The 23,358-nt window shown below is 33.7% G+C and overlaps 2 protein-coding genes across 4 annotated transcripts; one reads left to right on the top strand and one right to left on the bottom strand.

The window, feature by feature from the left end:
• Nucleotides 1–2,569: 2,569 nt before the first annotated feature.
• On the bottom strand, nt 2,570–7,416 carry LOC109158269 (ras-related protein RABE1c-like). 2 transcript variants are annotated; one of them, XM_019306177.1, is made up of 9 exons: nt 7,285–7,416; nt 7,013–7,135; nt 5,770–5,842; nt 5,409–5,509; nt 4,319–4,384; nt 4,034–4,131; nt 3,871–3,933; nt 3,690–3,782; nt 2,570–2,922 (listed from the first exon to the last, which is right to left on the bottom strand). In XM_019306177.1, the coding sequence occupies exons 2-9, from the start codon at nt 7,083–7,085 to the stop codon at nt 2,842–2,844; spliced, it is 648 nt and encodes a 215-aa protein (XP_019161722.1). In that variant the 5' UTR covers nt 7,086–7,135; nt 7,285–7,416; the 3' UTR covers nt 2,570–2,841. The 2 variants fall into 2 exon arrangements, with proteins under 2 accessions (XP_019161722.1, XP_019161723.1); XM_019306178.1 differs by having other exon boundaries at nt 7,013–7,416.
• A 10,984-nt stretch (nt 7,417–18,400) lies between these two features.
• On the top strand, nt 18,401–20,690 carry LOC109158270 (myosin-11-like). 2 transcript variants are annotated; one of them, XM_019306180.1, is made up of 7 exons: nt 18,401–18,709; nt 18,836–18,962; nt 19,478–19,579; nt 19,754–19,785; nt 19,900–20,026; nt 20,110–20,280; nt 20,660–20,690. In XM_019306180.1, exons 3-7 carry the CDS (start codon nt 19,490–19,492, stop codon nt 20,663–20,665), a joined length of 426 nt encoding a protein of 141 aa, XP_019161725.1. In that variant the 5' UTR covers nt 18,401–18,709; nt 18,836–18,962; nt 19,478–19,489; the 3' UTR covers nt 20,666–20,690. The 2 variants fall into 2 exon arrangements, with proteins under 2 accessions (XP_019161725.1, XP_019161724.1); XM_019306179.1 differs by lacking the exon at nt 20,660–20,690 and having other exon boundaries at nt 20,110–20,591.
• Nucleotides 20,691–23,358: the final 2,668 nt, after the last annotated feature.

Below are 23,358 nucleotides of genomic sequence, written 5' to 3'. Positions count from 1 at the left end.
AATGTTTTAACTATCAAACCCGACACTATTAACACTCCGAAGTAGATCATCCATATCTTAAGGGGACAGTACTTGCCTCAAATATTATACAAGTGCTTATTACAAGCATAAGGTATTAAGGTTAATCTTCAATGACCAAATATAGAAGACACTTCCCTACATGATATACACACCCCTATAACCATATGACACAACTTATAATCTAATTTAAATGAGATGTAAATTTTATGACAGTGTACAGAAGCCAATGAAACAGATCAAAATGAAAGAAAAACAACAAGTATACTAAAACCTATATTATCTATATAAGTTATCCATGGAGAGTTAAATTACAATATACTAAGCATTGGACACCTGGCTAAAATATTACTTTCCAAAACTGGTACCAGAAAGTTAGGTACAAGTATATACAAATGATAAAAATAGAATGAGAAATACTCAAATACCACATGCAAAACAATTGAATACACAACATCCATAATTCTCTTAAATTCAAAATATAAACAACTAAAATAGAACACCAGTGAGATGTTCAACGTATAACATATTATTATTATTATTATTATTATTATTATTATTATTATTATTATTATTATTATTATTATTATTATTCACAATAACATATTATTAGTTTATCTACAAAGGGGAAAAATCTCAATCTAGAGAGCTGTTTGGGGGAAGACATTTGATGGACGGTGAAAAAGCACTGATATTAAAAGAGGCATTTTTTGTGACAGTGACGACCACCAAATTGTGTGGTACAAAAGAGAGCAATACCATTACTAGAGAAATAAGATGACTAGTTGGTTGTTGAGGAAGTATAGATGCAATTCAAACCTGGAAGCAACCAGTTCCATTGATGATGCTTTAATTTTCTGAACAACACAGATTGATGGTAAGCTAGGACACCATGGGCAGCTAACTTCTTTTAATTTGATGTATGTGAGTTTGATTAAAATTATTTCAGAATTAAAATTGCGTGGTCTTAAAAAATGAGTTCAACCTCCAAATTTGATTGATGATATGTGATAAAATTAATGTTAGTATTGGCGAGGTGTTATTCTTTGTTTTCTTATTTGAGCTAGTTGTTGCTTCCTAACTACAAGGCTGTCTTTTATCTCTGTACAATTCTTGTATAAAATTAAAGCCTTTGAATGAAATCAATAATATATTGAGTTTCTTCACAAAATACTTTATATGGTATCAGAGCCTAACATACTCCAACAAGAACCAAAAACAAAAACAAAAAAAAAAACAAAAAAAAAATTCCCTCTTACTTGTGATATGTCTATGACCTCTAAAACACAGTTACCCAGCTAAATGCCCCTACGAACTTTACTACCAAACTAACCGCCTTCAATTTTTTCGTATGGAGAAGGCAGATTCAATACTCGCTCATTTGATTACACCTTATATAGGATATACAATCAAAGCACCTGCACAATTTCTTGATGCAAGGCAAACCTCAACCAATCCTTGTTATACCATTTAGTACAGGCAAGATTAAGTTGTCATCAGCGCCATACTGAGTAGCTGCTCTAATACAATTCAACCATTGATATCCTCTGCTTCAACAGCTCGTACGGTTTGGAACGCTTAACTACTAGTATTGTATGCTCAAAGCAAAATTAGCAAAAAAAAAAATCCGTTAAGTGGGCGTCCTGTTATTGAGTATATATAGAAAATGTGTTCAATTGCAAATGCAGTTGCATTATCACACAACTAGGAGAAGTCTAAGGATGGAAGGAGAATGAATGAGGCATATTATTATTTTACCCACAAAGGAAAATAATTTCGACCTGTAGAGTTGTATGATGGAGGACATTTGATCGTCGGTGGAAAAGCATTAGCCCTTGAAGAGGCAATTTTTTGTGACAATGATGACCACAAATTGTGGAGTACAAAATAGAGCGAGATATGATTACCGGAGAAAGAGAATGACTAGTTGGGTGTTGAGGTAGTATAGATGCAATCCAAACATAAAAGCAACTTGATCCATTGAGAATAATTTCACTTCTGAGTTGGTAAGTGCATGTTAATAACATTTGTTTGAATTGATGCTTTAATTTTCTAAACAATACAGATCGATGATAAGCTAGGATACCATGGATGGCTAACTTATTTTATTTGTTACCGTATCTACAAGATTACCTTTTATGGAATCAATAATATATTGAGTTTCTTCGCAAAATACTTTACATGCTTGAGATATGTCAATAACCGCCCTATGGAGAGGCAGATTCAATCCTCTCTCAATGGATTAGACCTGGATGGGTCGTTACCCAATGCCCTGGAATTTTTTAGGCTTTTGAGATGAAGATAAAGGTGTGTGTAGTATACTACTTCAGCTGTAAAACAAGGGTAGTACACTCGTTTATTATGCTAGGTAGGGTAAGGTGTTCAAGAAGTGATATGATTTTGATAGCTCAAAGTATTTATCATTGTACCCTGTAGCTTCTAGAAATTTTGTAGACTTAACATTTTTTGGTTCTTTGAATGTAAAATCTCTTTACAAAACACAAAAACCACAAGTGGAAAATGCACCAAATTCCAATAATCTCAAGACTGGAGCAGGATTGCAAGTAAATTTCATTCTAAAATGCACAATTCAAGCAGACTCCACAAAAAGAATTGAACATAATGTATGTACTATCAAAATACTTTTTTCCCAAAATTAAGAGCAGTGAGATAATGCAAAATGGTCGATACTGAGATGTTTGATGTCAAGCAATACAACCAACACTAACAATTTTCAGATAAGATCAGATCCTCCAACCAAAATGGTCGCCATAGAGGAAATATCTCCTATTACCCTATCTTCACCACAAGCTTGCAGATTGATTAACCACAGCAGGATGATTTTTGGGCTGCAGCAGCTGACCCTCCTGCCTGGTCTTGTTGGTTAATCTTCAGGGTCTGAGGCTGAAAGAATGGAAAGGATTAAGCCAACTAAGCATGGCTAGCAAGTAGGCATTGAAGATTTCAAGATAGTAACATTGAAAATATATTGTCACAGGGGAGAAAATGCAGTTAATTGCCCTATCCTTCATTTTTAGAGGAAACATAAACTTTTTTTTTCCTCTTTGTTGAACCCAATAAATAATTCCTATTCACTCAATTTGTAACATAAATTTGTCTATGTCCAATTCGGTCATCCAACTCAAAAAAATACAATTAAGTCCCTCAACGATCTAAAAATTATGCAATTTGACATGTTCCTCAAGTCATTGCTAACATGGCAGTCACCCTATTAAAAAATTATTATTTTAAATTTATTTTAATATTTTAAATTTAAAAAAAAATAGAAACCTCCCCGTCTTTGTCTCCAAAGAAAACTCTTCATCTCCGGCCTGGAGGCGAAGAAAACGCTTCGTTTGGCCAGAGACAAAGAAGTGGAGGGGTGGGTTTTTTTGTTTTTTATTTTATTTTATTTAAAATTATTAAAATAAATTTAAAAAATAATATTTTTTTAATAGAATGACCGCCACATCAACGATGACTTGAGGAACAAGTCAAATTTGGTCAAACTGCATAATTTTTGACAGTTGAGGTACTTAGTTGCACATTTTTTGGGTTTGATGGCCTAATTGCACTTTTGTGTGTAGTGTGGGGGCTAATTTGAACATTTTTTTCAAAAATTCTCATCCATCACAACAAAGTAAGAAACAATAAAGAAGGGGCTCAGGTACCTCAGCTTTTGAATCGGATTCGGCAAGCCTTTTTTTAATATCCCTAGCTATTGAAAAGAAAACCTCCTCAACATTCATATTGGTCTTGGCACTCTGCAGAAAATTGCCAATAGAAATTAAGAAATGCTTTGCTAGTAACTCCCAATGCCTACAAGGCCAAGACAAGTTCCATAATACTCACCGTCTCAAAGAATTTTATGCCATATTCATCAGCTAGTGCTTGACCCTTGGAAGTGGGAACAGCCTAAAAAAGGAAGGTTCACATGCGGTCAGTCAAAGAATAGCTAATAAGAGCAAGCAAGTACACAAGTATACACATGCTAAAGAGAGGAAAAATGCATCACCCTTTTGCTTTCATCCATGTCAGCCTTGTTCCCAACCAAAATTTTATTGACATTATCAGAAGCATGCTGTTCAATATTTCGAATCCAGTTCCTGATGTCTAAACGTGCAAAAATCCAAGGAGCCAACTAATATAGTCAGTCAATTACTTAACAAAATGTTGGAAGGGTATAGTGAATAGAGAGGGATTTGTTGTAGAGGGAGGGACAGGGGGCACTGAGGAACATTTACAGAGAATAAATGGGGATAAACATTGGAGATGGCAATAAAAGCATATGTGGAATTACTGTTAAATGATGACTCGTCAGTCACGTCATACACCAACAAAATACCCATGGCTCCACGATAGTAAGCTGCATGATGAATGTTAACAAGTGAAGATGCTTAGTGTTCAAATAGAATGGAAAAAATATTCTAAGGAAATTTAAGGAAAACACAGTGTAGAGAAATATATAACATCCACTATTACTAAGCCAAGCCCCAAATATGTTCCCTTGTGCATATGTACTGACCAAAAGCACAAATATAAATAGCTTCCTACAGAGTTTTCTTTCGAGAGGTAGAGAGGGAAAGAACACCATGAAGTCATTTCATAAACATACACCAAAGAATGCCCACACCATTTTTAAATCAGATACAAATTTGGGGTACTTTCTGCAGTTCCAATAGAAAGGTACTCCCAACGTCCCATTTTATGTGTCTGATTCAGTTAACGAGGCTTGACTAAAGTTATTTTTAATTCAATTTTTCATAATATTAAGTTTAGTATTAGTATACAAAAGTTATATATTTAGAAACTACACTAAAAGTACTACTAAACACAAAAAGTCAATTTTAAAAATGAGTAAAAAGTACTAAAGAAAATAAACAAAGAAAGAGTTGGTTTGACCGATGAATAGTAAGTAGGACAGATAAAATGGAACAAAGAGAGTACATTTTATTCCTAATAAATCAATATAAAGTGCATCTACAATTTTGAGATAATGTGAAAGTCTGATTACAATTTTTACTTAGTGCATGCACTGTTTAAAATCGTTTGGAAGCATCCATCCATCCAGAATATAATACCTCTGCTCTTCTCAGTTCCAATTTCTAGCCCCATAACAATAGATATACAGCCATAGAGATGTAATTACTAATTAGTATGGCATGAAGTAGGGGAACCAGAAATCTTAGACCAATAAACAATATATTTTCTTTTAATAACACCACTTTTGTACACCAGGCACACTCCAAGATTTGTTTTCTGTTTTCCTGTGACATTGTTTCCTCTTAGCAACATTTTTGGGATGATTAAAATTGAATTGCCCAGATAAATTTTTGCAGCATTTGCTTAGCCAATGTTAGTAAGGAGAGTAATCATGAACACAAACTTACCAGTAGTGATTGTTCGGAACCGCTCTTGACCAGCAGTATCCCAGATTTGAAGTTTGATCCGTTTTCCATCAAGCTCTATAGTCCTTATCTTGAAATCAATGCTGCATAATTTTTTTTTATCAGTTTGCAGAAATGAAACACTTAGAATCAACATTCTCACAACCACTTTGACCTTTTCTAGTAAGTATATACAAATGTTCTATGGACATTGGTTCAGAAGTGATTTCTTTTATCACTAAACTAAGCCTTTTCCTCACTACAAAAGGAATTTATATTCTTTAATACAATTTTTTTTCCTTTAGATATTGACCCATAATGAACAATAAGCATCAAATAACCCTTAAAAGTTAAAAATAAATACCCAATGGTAGTAATGAAACTGGTGGTGAAGGAACCATCTGAGAAACGTAAAAGAAGGCAACTCTTACCCACGCCTGAAATTCGCATTTAGACTGAAAACGTCAGTATATCACAAGGAATAACAAAGCATAAACAGAAATGCAACTGATGGCCACCACATCTTGTAGCTCCAATCAGGGACAGAAGTTTGAACTTAAAAGAAAAAACTTGGAATGAGATATGACCCCTCCCTAAAATACTCAGAAATTTTCTACCTGTACTTCTATTCAAAAGTCAGGTGAACTTTTATCAATACTAAGAAACAAATGGCAGAACAAGGAAGCACCTTAAATTTTATAACATATTACAAAAGTAGGTTGGCTTGCTACAGTTTATTTTATTTCATTGACTAATGTCAACGTCCTCTGCTTTACTTGCTATCAAAGTTCTCCAAAAGTCAAAATGCAGTTTATCACCATCTTATACACACGATACATCTCCTCAAAAAGACCCTGGATTACTGGATTAAACTTAAGCTTAGATTGTATATTTGTATATCTGCAACTAAATGTTATAGAATATATAGAAAACTTTCGTACTTTCAATGTTATCCTCACCTAGAACAAAATAGACTTCTGCAAGTCAAATAATTTTTTTTTCCCTGAGAAGTTAAAAGAGCCTTACCTTAAACAAGCATAAAAGAGCCTCAAAAGATAAATTCAGTTTCCAAATAATCAAATATAAAAATTTAAAAAGAAATTTCAATTCTTGGCCCTTAATAACCCGACAGAAAGAAAGGAAAAAAGAAAGCATGTGCACCAGTTTATTCTAGACTTCTGGCAGAATTAATATCTCCACACAATCCTCAAATTTGCAAACATCAAAGGAACTTCATTTCTCAAGCAACCCGCATAGGCTTAATTCATAGTACAGACAAAAAGGAGAACTTTAAAAATCCTCAATCCAAAAATCACCATACAATACCTACCCAAATGGACCCAGAAGCTTCGGATACTGAAATAATGAATAAACATTTTAATACCAATTACATTTGAAGAAAAGACCAAAATAATAGCGACAAATAAACAGTGAAACGCCACTAAGATCCAATTTGGAATGCAACAACATATTTATCAAAAACTCGAAATAAATCAGTCAACAGAAATCAGTAGGCATTCACGCGATAGAATAAACACAAATAAGTACAGGCAAAAACATACAAAAGCCAATTAAAGAAAAAAAAAAATACAAATTAGGGCACGCACCGCTGTCGCCGATCAAGAGGAGTTTGATGAGGTAATCATAGTCGGCTCGAGCTCTAGCGGGCGGAGCAGCCATTTGATTTCTCAGATATCCAGGTGCTAATGATGAAAATGGAAACAATAACCCTAGAAAAATGTATAACAGTTGGGGAGAAGAGGGTAATTCTAGGTAATTATGAAGAAATCAGAAAATGAAACCTAAACAATATCCCAAATAATACTCAAACAGTAATTGAAAGAGAAAAAAGGGAAAAATAGAGAGAGAGTGAACAGACCGGATCGAAGAAAAGTGGAGAAAAGATGAGAGAGCGAGAGATGAAAAGAGAGACCGGGAGAGAGAGAGAGATATGAGATCTAAAGATCTAATCAACCTTCACCGGGGAAGTGGAAAAGAAAGAGGGAAGCCACTGTGGGGACGTCAGCACCGGTCGGCCGTTGAATTTTATTTCTTTTTTACTCCTAATTACGGAGTACTATTTTCACCCGAGACAAGAAATGAATTTGCTACAATATTTTAAGAATATCTGAATCGATATATAATTATATAAATTATAATATCAAATATTATATAGTGTAATTGAAAAGATAATTTGGATCAATTATGTTTTGTAGTATTATCATTGTTTGAGTTTGATCAAATAATTGTTGAATTAATAACTAACGTGTAGATGTAAGTATTCGGTGCTGAAATTTTGGGGATTTTATATATCAGTGTTTAGAATTTGTATAACTTTGAACAAAAATGTGATATTTGAAAAAATATATATATAATATCACCGTACTGGTTCGAATTACACATTATTGAAAATATCTTTGTAGACGACATTGGTAGTAGTAACAAAATCTTGTCCATCCTCGTCTAGAGCTAACACCTTCAGGCCATCATGATGGGTGACTTGGAAAAAAACCACATACAATTGATCGTGATTAAACACCAATTTTTTCAGCAATAACCAAACATGAGTTAGTGTTTGACCCTGGATTTTGTTGATAATCATGGCACATGCGAGTATCAATGTGAATTGTTTGCGCTGAAACTTGAAGGGCAATCTCGTAACGAACAAATGAAGTAATAAAGTAATGATGTATTCATAAGTGAGCCTATAAAATCACAATCATTTTTAATTATGAAATAGGGGTCATATAAGCTTTCAAACTTGTTAGTAAGTGGAATTAATTCCTTAAATTTAAAAAGTTTTAAAGAGATCATTGAATTTAGGAATACAAAAGTACAATTAGACATTTTATATCTATATCTTTATTTTTATCTTCTTTATATCTACAATCTACAATCTACAATCTACATCTATCTATACAATACAATACAATTCTAATAAGAGCCAATAATGTTAGACCCTTAACTGGAACAAAAAAATATCGGTCCTATTGTTTCTTAAAATGAATGGTTCATATTATACTATTGTTTCTTAAAATAATATTTTATATTATTTTTATTTTAGTATTTTTTATTGATTTTCCTTATTTGCCCTCTATTATATTATTTTCTTCCCTTAAATAACCTAAATTCCGTTAGCATAAACTTTAGTAACGGAATATTCTGTTAAGTATTTATTATTTTAACTTACACATTAATTTCTATAATAAAAGTCTTAGTTTCGAACCACATCCCAATTAGAGTTGGCATAATTGTTAAACATATACTACGAATATGTTAAAATATATTTAAAATATATATAATATAAAATTTAACATAAACTTTGTTCAAATAATTAGTCTGACTAAATACATAACATTCAAAGTTAAGCATCAAAGATTATAAATCAAGAACTTTAAAAATCATTTGATCAGAAAAAAAAACTTAATATTCTTTTGATTATTTAGATCAGAAAAAAACTTAGGGCCCGTTTACTAACAGAAAATTATTCTCTGTTTTCGAAAACTGAAATTGAAAACTTGTTTACCTGTACTTATTTTCGAAATGCATTCTCCATTTACTAAATTAAAAATGTACTACATACATATATTTATAAGTTATTTCGTGACAAATTAAAATGTCAATACAAAACATATTAATTGCAATAATTTAATATAAGTTGTTTCGTGACGAAATGTGATTACAAAACATTGCAAATAAAATTGAGTACACCATCAATGATTATAATTTGCCCAGAGTGCATTTGCGATGTCCTCACGCAATTGTAGCATTTGGTCTTGTTGACTCATATCTAATTGTATGGTATTATTTCCACCACCACTACTACTTCCACCTTCATCGAAAACCATGTCCTGTGTTCCGTACATCATACCCAATTGATCATTCTTATCTTCCAACCGAATGAAATTATGTAATGCACAACATGCAAGAGGAATTTGTCTTTGCCTAATCAATGGGTAACCATTAATGGACTTTAGAATTGGGAATCTTGCCTTTAAAAGTCCAAAACACCGCTCAATCACATTCCGCAATGATGAGTGTCGATAATTAAATAGGGCTTGCTTATTTCGTATTCGTCCTTGCCCACGAAAGTCATTCAAGTGATAGCGCTCCGCGCGGTATGGTGCCAAAAAACTGGGTGCATTTGGGTAACCAGCATCAACAACGTAGTAATAACCTATACAATTGAGAAAAAAGAATATACTTAAAGAAGTACTAAATTACACTAAGTTAAATAATTGAAATTAATAGCTATTCGAATACTCTTACCTTCGGGTGGCATAGGAAAATCACTTCCAGGCTTTGAAATTGCATTTAAGAATATGCGAGAATCATTTGCACTTCCTTCCCAACCCGCATGTACGAATGTAAACATCATGTCATGCGAGCAAACTGCCATGACATTTTGGGTCAACATTCCTCCTTTTCTACCTCGGAATGTGCTTTGCTTTGATGCAGGTACCCAAGCTGCGACATGTGTTCCATCTATAGCACCTATACATTTCTATCACTAAGATTGTAAAATATTCGTATTAGATATTTTACATAAATAATTATATTAATTTTATTAAAGTTATGTACAACTACCAACCATACCTCAAAATAAGGATACCATTTGGGATTTGCTAAAATTTCTGGTTGCACCGGTCCTCTATTCACGCGCTTGATGATTTTATTTCCCAATCGTACAAGTGCACGTATGACACGCTTCACACATTTATGTACAGTTCTAGTGGAATGTTGAAACCGCTCAGCAATTATACGTTGTGAACTTCTATGCGTTAGAGCTAGGAGACCCATTGCTAATTGCTCCTCCAGTGATATATGTCTTGTATCTTTTAACGCATCCAACCCCTTCAATCTATCACATAACTTTTCGAACACAAGGGGCACCATCCTAAAAGATTCATAACACCTAGTAGGATTTCCATGCAAGAGTTCATTTATGTAATCTTTACCTGAAAGGATTGAGGTCCTACATGGAGTCCTTTCTACATCGTCCATCAATAAGCATGCAGCAATAATGATAAGTACTAGTGCATAATCTTCTTCATCACTGTCACTAGAGCTATTAGAACTATAACATTGTTCTGACATTATCCCTGCAATATGAAGTGTAATACACGTGTGAAAACAAAAATAGTCTTGACATTTAAAACTTAAATAAGTGTTATTACAGACATAGTCATCAATTAGCAAATTAAGGAGGTCACAAAGTCCTAAGCAGTAACAAGAACAACAACAACATATAAGATCAACATATTCAAATGAAAGATAACACCCAGTCACGTTGCCATTCAGGTCGTCGCATTTCTAGGAACGCTTCACGAATGTCAGGATTTGCCCACTGCTGGATACATGCATTAACGGCTTTAGAGGGAATGTCACCCATGTTGTTCAATATCTCCATACACGCTTTCATACTGTATGGGTTACCCACTGCCGCCGTACTCATCATACTTGCATCTTCCCTAGCTTTTCGACGGATTTGTTTTGAAGAAATACTCATACTAATAGTATCCAATGCATTGCCAAACTGTTCCTGCAATTTCTTGGCACTGCTCTTCTTGGTGCTACCACCAATATTCAACAAATCATCCAGACTCCTTTTCCCTTTAGAACTGGTACTACCTTCAGTAAAAAATGATGATGGCTTAGCACTATGCAATAACTCATCTTCATCATCACGTTCCTCATCAGAGTTTGGTGGCCTTTGTGCGGAAGATTTGGCAAGACCTCCAGTAGCAACAGATCGGGCAAACACCTCAGCCATTAGCTCATAGTGTTTGCAACCATTTCGCTTAAAAGCCTTGAATTTAGAAGGATTCTTATGTTTCAACCATAAATACATATATTATTAAAGTATACAATTGAATGAAATAATTCGGTATCATTATAAACTAATAGAACAAGAAGTTTCTTTTTCATACCGCGTAGAATTTATTCCATGTATCCTCACATGTGTGCACAGTGTTTGTAGATGGGTTGTATGTTACCCCGGTATGAGCAATCAACTCAGAAAACTGATTGTACAACATTTTCAGCCTATTCATCTTTCCTTTAAGTTTGAAGGGCCCGTAACATAACCCAGTGGCTTTAATCATCTCACGATCAATTTCTTGCCATTCTGAAGGCTTGAATGAAAGCTTTCCATCCGCAGTTTTTTTGACTCTTTCATTTAAAATACTCAAAAATTGTACAACGGCCGTATCGGGCCATTTAGCCTCATCATCATTGGTTTCTGTAACGTTATTCATCTAAGCAAATGCAAATTCATTCAATTCATAACCAACAATTCTAGCTACCATATGTTATAATCATGAGATAAGCCAGTTGATCAAAAAAGGATAATAGCTCTATTTCTCAAATAAACAAACTCAAGTACAGTAAAAAAAGAAGAAAAAAAAAAAACAGATTTAGAAAGGACATTACCCTGGAACGTGGTGATGGGCACAATCCAACCGATGATTTTGGTGACTCCGTCTTTTGGGGTGAATAAGCTATGTTATAATCATGAGATAAGCCACCTGATCAAATCCAAGTTAGCAAAATCATGTAAATTTCAACCTAAAATCATGTAGAAACATTACTACTGTGTATTTTTATTAGTGATCTTATGCATTTTTGTCAATTGTGGTGTTAGGGTCAAACATTACTAACATGTAATACTGAACATCACATATAAGTTCACAGACAACGCTTGGCTATAATCTAGAATATGTGCTATACCTTATGAATATCATGTACATATATCACAACACACTCATGTAAATGTAAAATCTTTAATCCTTCTGCTAAATACAATCAATATATATCATAATATATAACTGTGTAAACTCGCACTACACTCACTGCTCATTGTTTTTAATACTTAGAACTATAATACATTACTCATTATTTGCCAAACTGTAGTTCTATGTCATGCTATATGCTACTTAATTCTATATCCACCATATTATATATATGAGAAACTTACTAATTGCATTTATGATACTAAATTGTCATGTATAACAATGCAATTACATTCAAACTGCAAGTATATATGAATCCTCTGCATAGTCATGATATGCTACTGTATGCAATATAGATGCTCTCTGTTGCTGTTCATTTTATGTCTTGCGTGCTTCATTGTCAAACAATAAAATATTTGTATCGTTAATTCATGCATTTGTATCGTTAATTCATGCAGAAGACACACATGAAATAAAGATGTAGACGTACGCAGTGAATCATATCATGGACAATAATGATGGTATGTTTACATTTCACTCTATTCACACATTTCTCTCTACCATCCACTAGATGAACTACTACTGGTGTATGTTTGGCAAATAATGTTAATCCCAATCACAACCACCATCACCAACCATGCTAACACCAAAATTAGAATCACAATCGTTGTTGCCAAAAACAAAGTCAGGATCCCAACAATCTTTGTCTATATCAAAGCTAGCATCACAACCAACAATAAATGAAAGAAAGTGATATGGAATTGTAATAATAATTATACTGATTATAGTCCAACTTTACTAGGTATACACATTCTTGATAACTGTTATAAGTTTTTCTTAATAGTCAAAAAAATCATAATAACTCAATATTATTTTTTTTTTTAAAAAAAAAGAGTGGTCCATCCCTCTCTTCCATTTCTCTCTGCACCATCAGATTCCTCTCTGCAAACACTTAAACTAAGCTAACGCTCAAGCTACCCCTCCCTCATCATGCATTCTTCTTCTTCCTCGTTTTGCTCATAACTATTTTGACATTACTTTCTCCAGAATCCATTTGTTCCAACTTTACAACCATGGATAAACAAAACTCTACCTACCTATCAACTCCGATCCTCTAGTCTGCACATTATTATATTATGCTAAATCTGAACCATCATATCTCATTAACATCTATTTAGTACTGGAGTATCTATCTATCAACTGTTCGATCTCACACACACATATATACCCACAAAAACATTATGTTTAAAGTTTCAGATCGCTGGCAAGATTCGATGTACATTCAGGAGCAAAAATTTTCAAGATCTGAAAATCTAACAACTATGGTAACCAAGCTAAAATTATCAAAATAAACATCAATAAATAGATTTCGAAAAAAGAAAAAACAAAAAAAAAAAAAAACAAAAAAATTTACCTGGTAGCTCGGTCAGCAACACTTAGCTGACGGTCAGATTCACGGTGACATGAGGATTGGCCGGTGGGTGTGAGTCGCCGGTGGGTGTGAGTCGCAATAGACAGAAGCGCAGCTTGGCCGGTGGGTGTGAGTCGTCGGTGGGTGTGAGTCGCAATAGACAGAAGCGCAGCTTGGCCGGTGGGTGTGAGTCGCCGGTGGGTGTGAGTCGCAATAGACAGAAGAGCTGGTGGGTGTGAGTCGCAACAGACAGAAGCGCAGTTGGAGAAGAAAGTAAAGTAGAGAGAAGGAGGGTAGGTGTGAAGGAGAAGACAAAAGTAATGAAGGAAAATGGAAGGTGGTTGGCTGACAAAGTAGAGAAGAAAGGAGAAAAGAGAGAATAAAAAGATCGCTGGCAGGATTCGATGTCCAATCTACTGTTCACGCGCATGTTTCCTATTTTGAAAACAAGTTTTTTTTTGTTTTCTAATTTCTAGCAAAACACGGAAGATTGTTTTCAAATTTGGAAATGAGAAAAAACTATAGTAAACACATTGGGCTGTTTTCAATTTTCATCTTGGAAATTCTTGAAAATTTCCTGTTAGTAAACGCCCCCTTAATATTTCAATTATACTTTTGCATTAATATTTTTTGTATGTATTTTTTTAAAAAAAAAAATCAATGATTGCATTATTGTTGATGAAAAGTATATACGTCACTTTATTACTCTTATTAAACTAAATAAAGTAGTAGCTACAACAAAAAATAATACATATGCATTTAATTAATTTAAAATTAGATGTCTATAATGTCTTTATTTAAAAAAAAAAAATTATTCATTATAAAAAATTTAAAAATAGATATAATTTCATTAATTATATTATCTTTATTTTCTACAATTCAAAGATTCATTACCTTCAAATTTATCAATTTATTATATTCATTGCATTGTCCATTGTCTTTTTTTTTTTTTTTTACATTATCTTGTAATTAAATATCAAAGTTATAATACAAAATACATTATATATATTTATTTATCAAGTATTTTATACAAATATAATAAATATTAATATTTTGTTCAATACTTTCACATGATAACCTACGACACACATCTCACAATGTATGAAACATGTAGGGGAAAACTACCACTAGTCCACTACCAAATATCGATTAGAAAATTCAATAAATATTATCTTGCATTTAGATATTTTGAATTACCGATTTAAATAAACAAATTCAATATTTATTTACATATGCATGAACATCTCCGATATAATATTGTATTGATATACTTTGAAATACTTATTTAAAAATAATCATTGGGCATCCCATTCGCGCAAAGCGCGTAAAAAAACTAGTATATATAATAAAGCAGAATCTAGCCACAAAATTTTCCTTCCAAAGGGTGAATGCATTTTGATAGAAACAAGATTAGCAAGTATGAATGCATTAATTGTTTGGGTATATGTATTTATACATTTTTTTTTGAAGTTATTATGTGGATTTATATTTTATAAATTATATTTTATTATTATAACTCTATCTCTATCTCTATCTCTATATATATATTAAAGCATAATGAAATATGGAAAAAAAGTTTATTGTGTTCAAATTTATTGGTAAAGTTTTATATTCAATATAATTTGTGTATATATTCATTTAAACCTTAATTATAATTAATTTGACTCCACATATATAAAGAGGAGAAATTAAATATAAAATAAATGTAGTTCTTACATAAATAATCTTTTTCAAATGGATAAGATTTTGGTGGAGATTTTCGACAAATATTGCATGTTATTTTATTTACAAGTTTTATTTAAATACGCTAGTTATATTATATAATTAAAGTAGTTATTTCAAATTCAAATTCTTTTTTAAAAAAATCAAATTCAAATAATAATACAAGTAACAATAAACTTTAAAACCAACATAATAATAGCATAATTAAATTTTTAAAAATATTAAATATTACATTGTATAGTTATACTCAAGTACGTTTTTATGTTTCCACAACCATTACTTTCTTTGCTAATTCAGAGGATGTCAAAAATTTAATTGGTAAATTTGTTAAAATAATAATAGTTCGTGCATCGCACAGGACAATTACTAGTTTGTTTTAGAGGTAAGCTTACTTGGCATCCAAATCATCATCCAAAATATTTAATATAATAATTTTAAGAGATTTTTTTGGGCAGGTGGTTAATTATCACAAATCCCGTATCTGTTATAGTAGGAATACATGTGAGGCAGATAATGAGGAAGTGGCGCAGATCTTAGGGTGCACTACAAGAAAAATGCACATAGACAACACTAGAAATACAACAGTTTTTAAGAAAAGTGTTGTCTTTTGTATAAAAGACAATAGTTTGGTCCAAAACCGTTGTCTTTGGTGCAACACTTTTGTCAAAGACAACGGTTTTTACTTAACCGTTGTTATAAGTGTGTTATCTTTGTGCATTTTATGAAAAGACAACACCACAACGACAACGGTTTTTTAAAACCGTTGTCTATGTGCGTTTTTTTATAAAAAGACAACCGTTTTTTTAACCGTTGTCGTTGGTGTGTTGTCTTTAAGCACACTAGAATACACAACACTAGAAAGACAACGGTTTTTTAAAACCGTTGTCTTTGTGCGCTCTTTTTTTTTTTTTTAAAGACAACGGTTTTATTTAACCGTTGTCGTTGTGCGCTCTTTTTTTAAAAAAAGACAACGGTTTTATTTAACCGTTGTCGTTGGTGTGTTGTCTTTAAGCGCACTAGAATACACAACACTACAAAGACAACGGGTTTTTTAAAACCGTTGTCTTTGCGCATTATTATTTTATAAAAGAAAACGGTTTTATTTAACCGTTGTCATTTATGTGTTGTCTTTAATCGCACTTGAATACACAACACTATAACGACAACGGTTTTATATAACCGTTGTCGTTGCGCGTTCTTTATTTGTTTAAGACAACGGTTTTGTCTTTGGTCGTTTTTTATAAAAGACAACAGTTGTATAAAATAAAAATAATGATGTTAACAACAAGAGTCGAACCTATGACCTCAAACATAACAAATAAGGTTTAACCAACTAAGCAACACAAACTCTTATGTACTAAAGTGCAACATCTGGTATATAACTGGGTTGCTTCTATGTTGTCTGTGAAAACCAAGATAACAATTTTATAAACTAGGTTAGGGAATAGAACCCAAAACTTCTAACATAATCTAACATAACAAACTAAGCTAAACCCACCAAGCCACACCAACACTTACATATTTAAACGCAACATCTAATATATAACGAGTTTGGTTCTGTGTTGTCTCTGAGAACCAAAACAATGATTGTATAAAATATAAGTTAAGGATAGAACCTAAGACCTCTAACATAACAAACAAAGCTAAACCCACCAAGCCACACTAACTTTGGTTTACTAAAGTGTTACACCTTATCTTTTACCTATAATTTGGACCTTCATTGTTTTTTTTACGAGATGAAAATAGATGTTTAATTAGAAGATCTAGAACAAAAATAAAAATGTAATTACATTTTTTTGTCCAAATATAATGCATAAAAATTTAACAAAGAAATAATACAATTCAAAAGTTAATTTAATAGTTCTATTTTCGTTCATATTTAAATATAAAATTATTCACCAAAATTTCAATGTCAATTCATTAAAGTTTTATTTTCAATTCATTAAATTACATGCCATAGAACGGCCCTGTGTGGTGCGGTGTGGTGTTCATAATGGTGCGGTTAGGTGTGGAGGGGTTAAGGGCGGTATGATAGGGGTCGGGGTTGGTAATCGACCCTTCCGGCTAACGCATGACTAACAAGGTTAGTTATATGTTGGTAATCGACCCTTGCGACATGCATGAGACACGTGGAGAATGGATATGAAAGAGTAGTTAATGTCGTACAGTTAGCTATAGCCTATTTATTTTGCCGCGATCTTTGTAACAAGGGCAAATTATGCTATGCAATCGTGTGCACCATGCATGGTGCACACTGTTCTATATTAATAATTATTGAACTATATATTCATAATTTTTGAAATTCATATTCATAATGATTGAACTCTATATTCACAATTACAGATCTAGCTGTAGCCCATTCATTGGGACGTGATCTTTGTATTTGGATCTTTATATTTGGGCCGCCAGCCTGGGCCTGTACCTGGGACTTTATAAGTACTATTTTAGGCCTAGCGCCCCGGATAATAAAGTTACTATTTTCTAACCCCCGTTCTGTACCTATATACCCGTTACTATTTTGGGCCTAGTGCCTTAGGTAATAAAGCTATTATTTTCTTACTCCCGTTATGTACCTATATACCCGGGTTATGATGGACCCGGTCCCAACATTCATTTTTTGTCCTAATATTATTGTGACATGACCAATTTTGGTCTTTTATAAAAAAAATTATTGAAATTTCGTTAAATACATGACATTTTGCTCTTCAATTATGATTTTTTTCATAAAAATAAACATAAAAAATATAACTGGTCAACGCACTTTGTATTAAAAATATCAAAATGTCATTCAATTTAATTTAATTTCAACGATTTTATTGATAGAGGACCAAAATTGATCATGTCGAAATAATATTAGGGCCAAAATTGATCATGTCGAAATAATACTAGGACCAAAATTGAATATTTTGATAAAAAAGGATTACAAATAGACTGATACCTATAAATCTAAGATAAAAAATGAAATTCTCTCTTCTTCAAAATTTGACTTTAAAAACTATCACACTTTGCAAAAATTTCTTTCCCTCTCAAAAAAATAATATTCCCTCGCACACTCTGTAAAAAACAATCTCCTTCCCTCTCAAAAAATAAATCCCCTCTCATTATTTTCATTAACACTTAAGGAAGAGAAAACAAAAACAAAGCCCTCTGAATTTAGGGCTATTCATCTTCAATCTTCAATTCCCAATTCCTGCTTCTCCAACGACGCTCAACCGGCCGCGACCAATCTCTTCAACCCCAGCTTCTCCAACGCCGTGACGAAGCTCCTCAACGCCGGTCACAGCCGGCGGCGGTCACAACTCTCTTGTCGCCGACCCATTGCCCACGGCGGAGCGACAACAGCAACAGCAGAATGGCAGAGACAGCGGCGGTGATAGACAGTAGGGCGTTGTGCGGCGATGATAGACAGCGTCGGTCACGCGGAAGTTCACCCAACGGCGGTAATTTCTTTTTTCAATTATTGTTCCTGAGCTTTGTGCGTTGCTTGATAGGCAGTGGCGGTGATAGGCAGTAGATGATGGATTTTGGGTTTGGGTTCAAACTAAATTTGTGCGTTCTTTCCCCAGCTGCTGTTCGTCTGCCGTGATGATTGAGCTGCTGTTCGTCTGACCGGAGGTTGTTCGGTTGATGGTGATGATGGTTTCTTTATCCCTATCTTTACACTAAACATTCAAATTACTCACAGCTGAACAGGTAAATGTATGCTTAATAAGCTTTAGACTGAACATTTATACTATTGTGTTTTCAGTAATTGCTTTTCAATTATCCAGCTTGATGATTATCTGTGAGAGTCTTTGAGATTCTAAACGTGGAAACAAAGAATACATATAGCTTTTTGTATTGATTTGATTTTTTAGTCATATTTCTACTATTCTCTTATAAACTACTCAGTTATAGATTGGCACAAAACTTAAGCTTGTATTTAATATAATTCCGCCTAGCAACAATTTGAATGCTGATCTTATAGAAGTTGTTGTAGCTCCCATGGTTGTGCAAAAAATGGTTTTAACTTCTCTAGACACCTTATGAAAAGCTTCACCAATTCAGGAATAAAAGCAAAAAGAGAATACAGTTATGCAAGTTAAATGATGTAACTTGATGGGAGCTAAATTTCCACCGAAGCCAATATACTGATCTTTTCCGGCCAATAATGAGCTCTTGGATAGTCATTTTTTTATTACTTAAAATCATCGTTATCATGGTTGCAGCATGTATTTAAGATGGAACAAGAAGAATATGAAAAGGAAGAGATTAACTGGAGCTACATTGAGTTTGTTGATAACCAAGATGTGCTGGATCTTATTGAGAAGGTTTGCAACCACACCTTCATTACATTTTTTATGGCAGATTCTTTAATATTTTTAAAAACAAATTAATGGTCTGACACCTTATGAGGTATTCAATTATTAAATACATGATAATCCACATAGTTAGCTCTGAAGCCAGGTGTTACTTTCAAATTATAATGAGTTGACAATTTGCAGAAACCTGGAGTTGCACTCTTAGATGAAGCTTGGTATGTTCATTCACTACCATAGAACCCATTGTGTTTTATTTAATATGTAGAAGGCTGGGTTTACAATATTTTATTTATTTTATGCTCAGGTACTCACTATATTTCTTTCTGCAGCATGTTCCCCAAATCAACTCATGAAACATTTTCTCAAAAACTGTACCAGACATTTGTGAAAAACAAACGCTTCATCAAACCCAAACTTTCTCGTACTAGTTTTACAATATCACACTATGTAGGGGAGGTAACCAAGAGTCCCTTCTTAGTTGCAAATACTCATAATTCTCTTTGCCAGTGTGATGCTGGATTGTCCTGTATAACCTACAGGTGACTTATCAAGTAGATCTATTTTTGGAGAAGAACAAAGACTATGTGGTTGCAGAGCATCAGGATCTGTTAACAGCTTCAAACTGCTCATTTGTGGCTGGTTTATTTCCACCACTTCCTGAAGAAGCATCAAAGTCCTCCAAGTTTTCTTCTATTGGAACACGATTCAAGGTCTATCACTCAGCTTCCATTCATATTGTAGTTATAAAGTTTTAAGAGCACTAGATAAATCATTTTCCATAAGTTCTGCTCAAGCCTTTTGTCAATTTCTGGCTTATTTCCTTTTCTATTATTTTCTGGCTAGCTAAGACAAGAACCTGAATCATGTGTATCTGATCTGTTAACATTTTTTTTGGGGAGTGCATTTGTATTGCTTTTTCAAGTGTCTTTCTTTACTTGTTGGCTACACTTGTTATGATTCTCTTTAGGGAACTCATTATCTTGTTATGAACAGCTTGAGTATGAATGTGGTGAGAGTAAGAGGGCAGTTTCATTTCATTGGAAATTATTTATATCTATACTAATTTATTTTCTTACTTTTTACATGTAGTTTTAACAAGTTGATTATGACAAAGAGGTTATTGATCTGGTGCGATCTGAATAGGCCGATATTCTATCAAGTCATATAGAGTAGGTATGATTTGGTCATTCGAACGTTGTGATCATTTGGACTTGAATTGGTTCGGGAAATTGTTTTTTGTGTAGTAGTATTATGACTTGGATGATAATTAGAATTGGTCATTGAAGTCTTTTGACTTGTTATTTTGAACCTTATTAGCTTGTGCACAATTATGTAACTACACTTTTCAACAACACTTAATAGACAACGGTTAAAAAACCATTGTCGTTGGTAGAAAAGACAACGGTTAATAACCGTTGTCTATTGCGTGACTTTTAACAACACCAGTTTCAACAACACTTAATAGACAACAGTTAAAAAACCATTGTCGTTTCTAGAAAAGACAACGGTTATTAACCGTTGTCTATGTGCGTGACTTTTAACAACACCGGTTTCAACAACACTTAATACACAACGGTTAAAAAACCGTTGTCGTTTCTAGAAAAGACAACGGTTATTAACCGTTGTCTATGTGCGTGACTTACAACAACACCGGCTTCAACAACACTTAATAGACAACGGTTAAAAAATCGTTGTTGTTTTTATAAAAGACAACGGTTAAAAAATCGTTGTCTATGCGCGGGACTTACAACAACACCGGCTTTAACAACAGAAAGTATATCCCTACGACAACGGTTAATAACCGTTGTCTATGTGCCTTTTTCTTGTAGTGGTGGTTCAGGCTCCTAATTTTGGTAAATACTTAAGACTTCCCTCTTTTATTGGAAAAAATAAAAAGGCAGTTTTCTAATATATTGAGGATAAAATCAGACAAAGGATTAGGTCCTGGAACAAGAAATTATTATCACAGGTAGGTAAGGAAGTCTTATTGAAAAGTGTGGCTCAATCTATGCCTACCTTTTCAATGAGTGTCTTTTTGTTGCCTATCTATTTGCACAGCTATTGAAAGGACCATGAATCGTTATTGGTGGGGTTCTGGAACTGATCATGGTATTCACTAGAAAGTTTGGGATAAATTATGTATTTCAAAGAAGCATGGTGACCTGGGTTTCAAAGATTTGAGAGCTTTTAATTTGGCCATGTTAGGTAAGCAGGCATGGTGGTTGCTTACTAAAACTAATTCATTGGTATCTCGTGTTTACAAGGTGTAATTTTGTGTGAATCGGTAGACTAACGTTTTACCCTATTTTTCTTGTCAAACAGATGGTGTGCAATTATAACTCAGACGATAGAACAGATAATCAATCAGATATACCACCAGACAAGATAAAGTGCGGAAAGGTAAACATAGAAAGCAAAACAACGCAAGATCTGTTTACCCAGTTCGATACAATGTGTGTCTACATCTGGGGGACGATCACCGATGTGTCCAATCCACTAACTCAACTTCAAAGTACAAATGTGGAGAAGAACAATCTCACCCGAGTGTGCTACACAAGGTAAGTATCCAATCTACCATGAACTTAGTGGATTGTTGAAGACGGAGATCTACGCACTCAAGGTCCGTGGAAATCCCTTCAATGGAGATCTGTCTCTGATGCAATCCGCTTCTTGACGCAGTCCTTCACTGTATCCCACAGTTGCGTGATCTTAGCATCCACTGGTTTAAGCGTAGTGTTTTTCTTCTCAAGTTCATCAACTCAAATCATCATGAACTTCCAGTCTTGAGAAAAAAATGTAACCAGAGAATGAGACTTTGAATACAAGTGCTTTCAAGAGAATGTAGAATGGATGATCAGCCTTTTCTTGAATAAGCACAATGTATATATATCTCTGGTTTAATGGAGGTATCCGTAATCAGTTTCAACAAACAGCATCTTAGTCAGATTACGCAGATACCCTTTGAGGTGTCCAAATGAGTGAGGACCTTCTTGTAAAAACACCTCAAGCCATAACTACCTTCTGCCAGTGTATAAGCTCTTCATAGAGCAGTCTTCAAACGGCTTCAAGTCTTCATCGATGCTTCTGATAGATTCCCTAATCAATCAGGTCTTCATCCTTGAAACTTCAGACTGACTTTGACTAAGCCTAATCTAATTTGCCATAGTAATAAAGCTAATTACATAGTTGGGGTTTAACTGTCTAAACAAAACACTAACTCAAGGCCAGGTACTATCTTAAGGGATCATTCTCTGAAGCATGTTTGGGTAATAATCCTAGTTTTTGTTGGCGGAGTATTATGGCAGCTAAAGATTTAATTTGTAGTGGAGTGAGACACAGAATTGGAAATGGGGAAGCGACACTAATTTGGGATCATCCCTCGCTCCAGGATGATCATGATCCTATAGTACATACTGAGATGCCACCACAGCTGGCTGGCGTAAAAGTGGTGGGATTAATTGATCAGGATACTGGTTTATGGGATCACTCGATCCTAACTGATATCTTTCAACCTACGGACATGACTCGTATTTTGAAGATACCAATTTCTCTGAACTATGAGGACACTTGGTATTGGCATGAGGATCCTAAGGGTTGTTACTCTGTTAAAAGTGGATACAGACTCATTGTTGGAAATTATGTTGCAAATGATGTCACTTTTAATAAATGGCTCTATCCTGCCCACTACCACCAACTTGATTATAAGGAGGGTGGAAATTGATCCTACTTGTGCTATATGTGGTATTACTCATGAGGATACTATGCATTCATTGGTTTTGTGTGATTTT

This window comes from Ipomoea nil, unplaced genomic scaffold, assembly GCF_001879475.1.
Source record: "Ipomoea nil cultivar Tokyo-kokei standard unplaced genomic scaffold, Asagao_1.1 scaffold2805, whole genome shotgun sequence".
In the NCBI taxonomy this organism is placed as follows: Eukaryota; Viridiplantae; Streptophyta; class Magnoliopsida; order Solanales; family Convolvulaceae; genus Ipomoea; species Ipomoea nil.
This window is presented reverse-complemented; position numbering and strand designations above follow the sequence as displayed.

Excerpts from the sequence above, each read along its gene's own strand:
- LOC109158269 (XM_019306178.1), bottom strand. The coding sequence starts at position 7,085 with ATGGCTGCTCCGCCCGCTAGAGCTCGAGCCGACTATGATTACCTCATC. Across the intron at positions 3,934-4,033 it reads ACATGGATGAAAGCAAAAGG|GCTGTTCCCACTTCCAAGGG; the intron begins GTGATGCATTTT and ends TTCCTTTTTTAG. Across the intron at positions 3,783-3,870 it reads GCATAAAATTCTTTGAGACG|AGTGCCAAGACCAATATGAA; the intron begins GTGAGTATTATG and ends AATTTTCTGCAG.
- LOC109158270 (XM_019306179.1), top strand. The coding sequence starts at position 19,490 with ATGGAACAAGAAGAATATGAAAAGGAAGAGATTAACTGGAGCTACATT. Across the intron at positions 19,580-19,753 it reads TGCTGGATCTTATTGAGAAG|AAACCTGGAGTTGCACTCTT; the intron begins GTTTGCAACCAC and ends GACAATTTGCAG. Across the intron at positions 19,786-19,899 it reads GCACTCTTAGATGAAGCTTG|CATGTTCCCCAAATCAACTC; the intron begins GTATGTTCATTC and ends TTCTTTCTGCAG.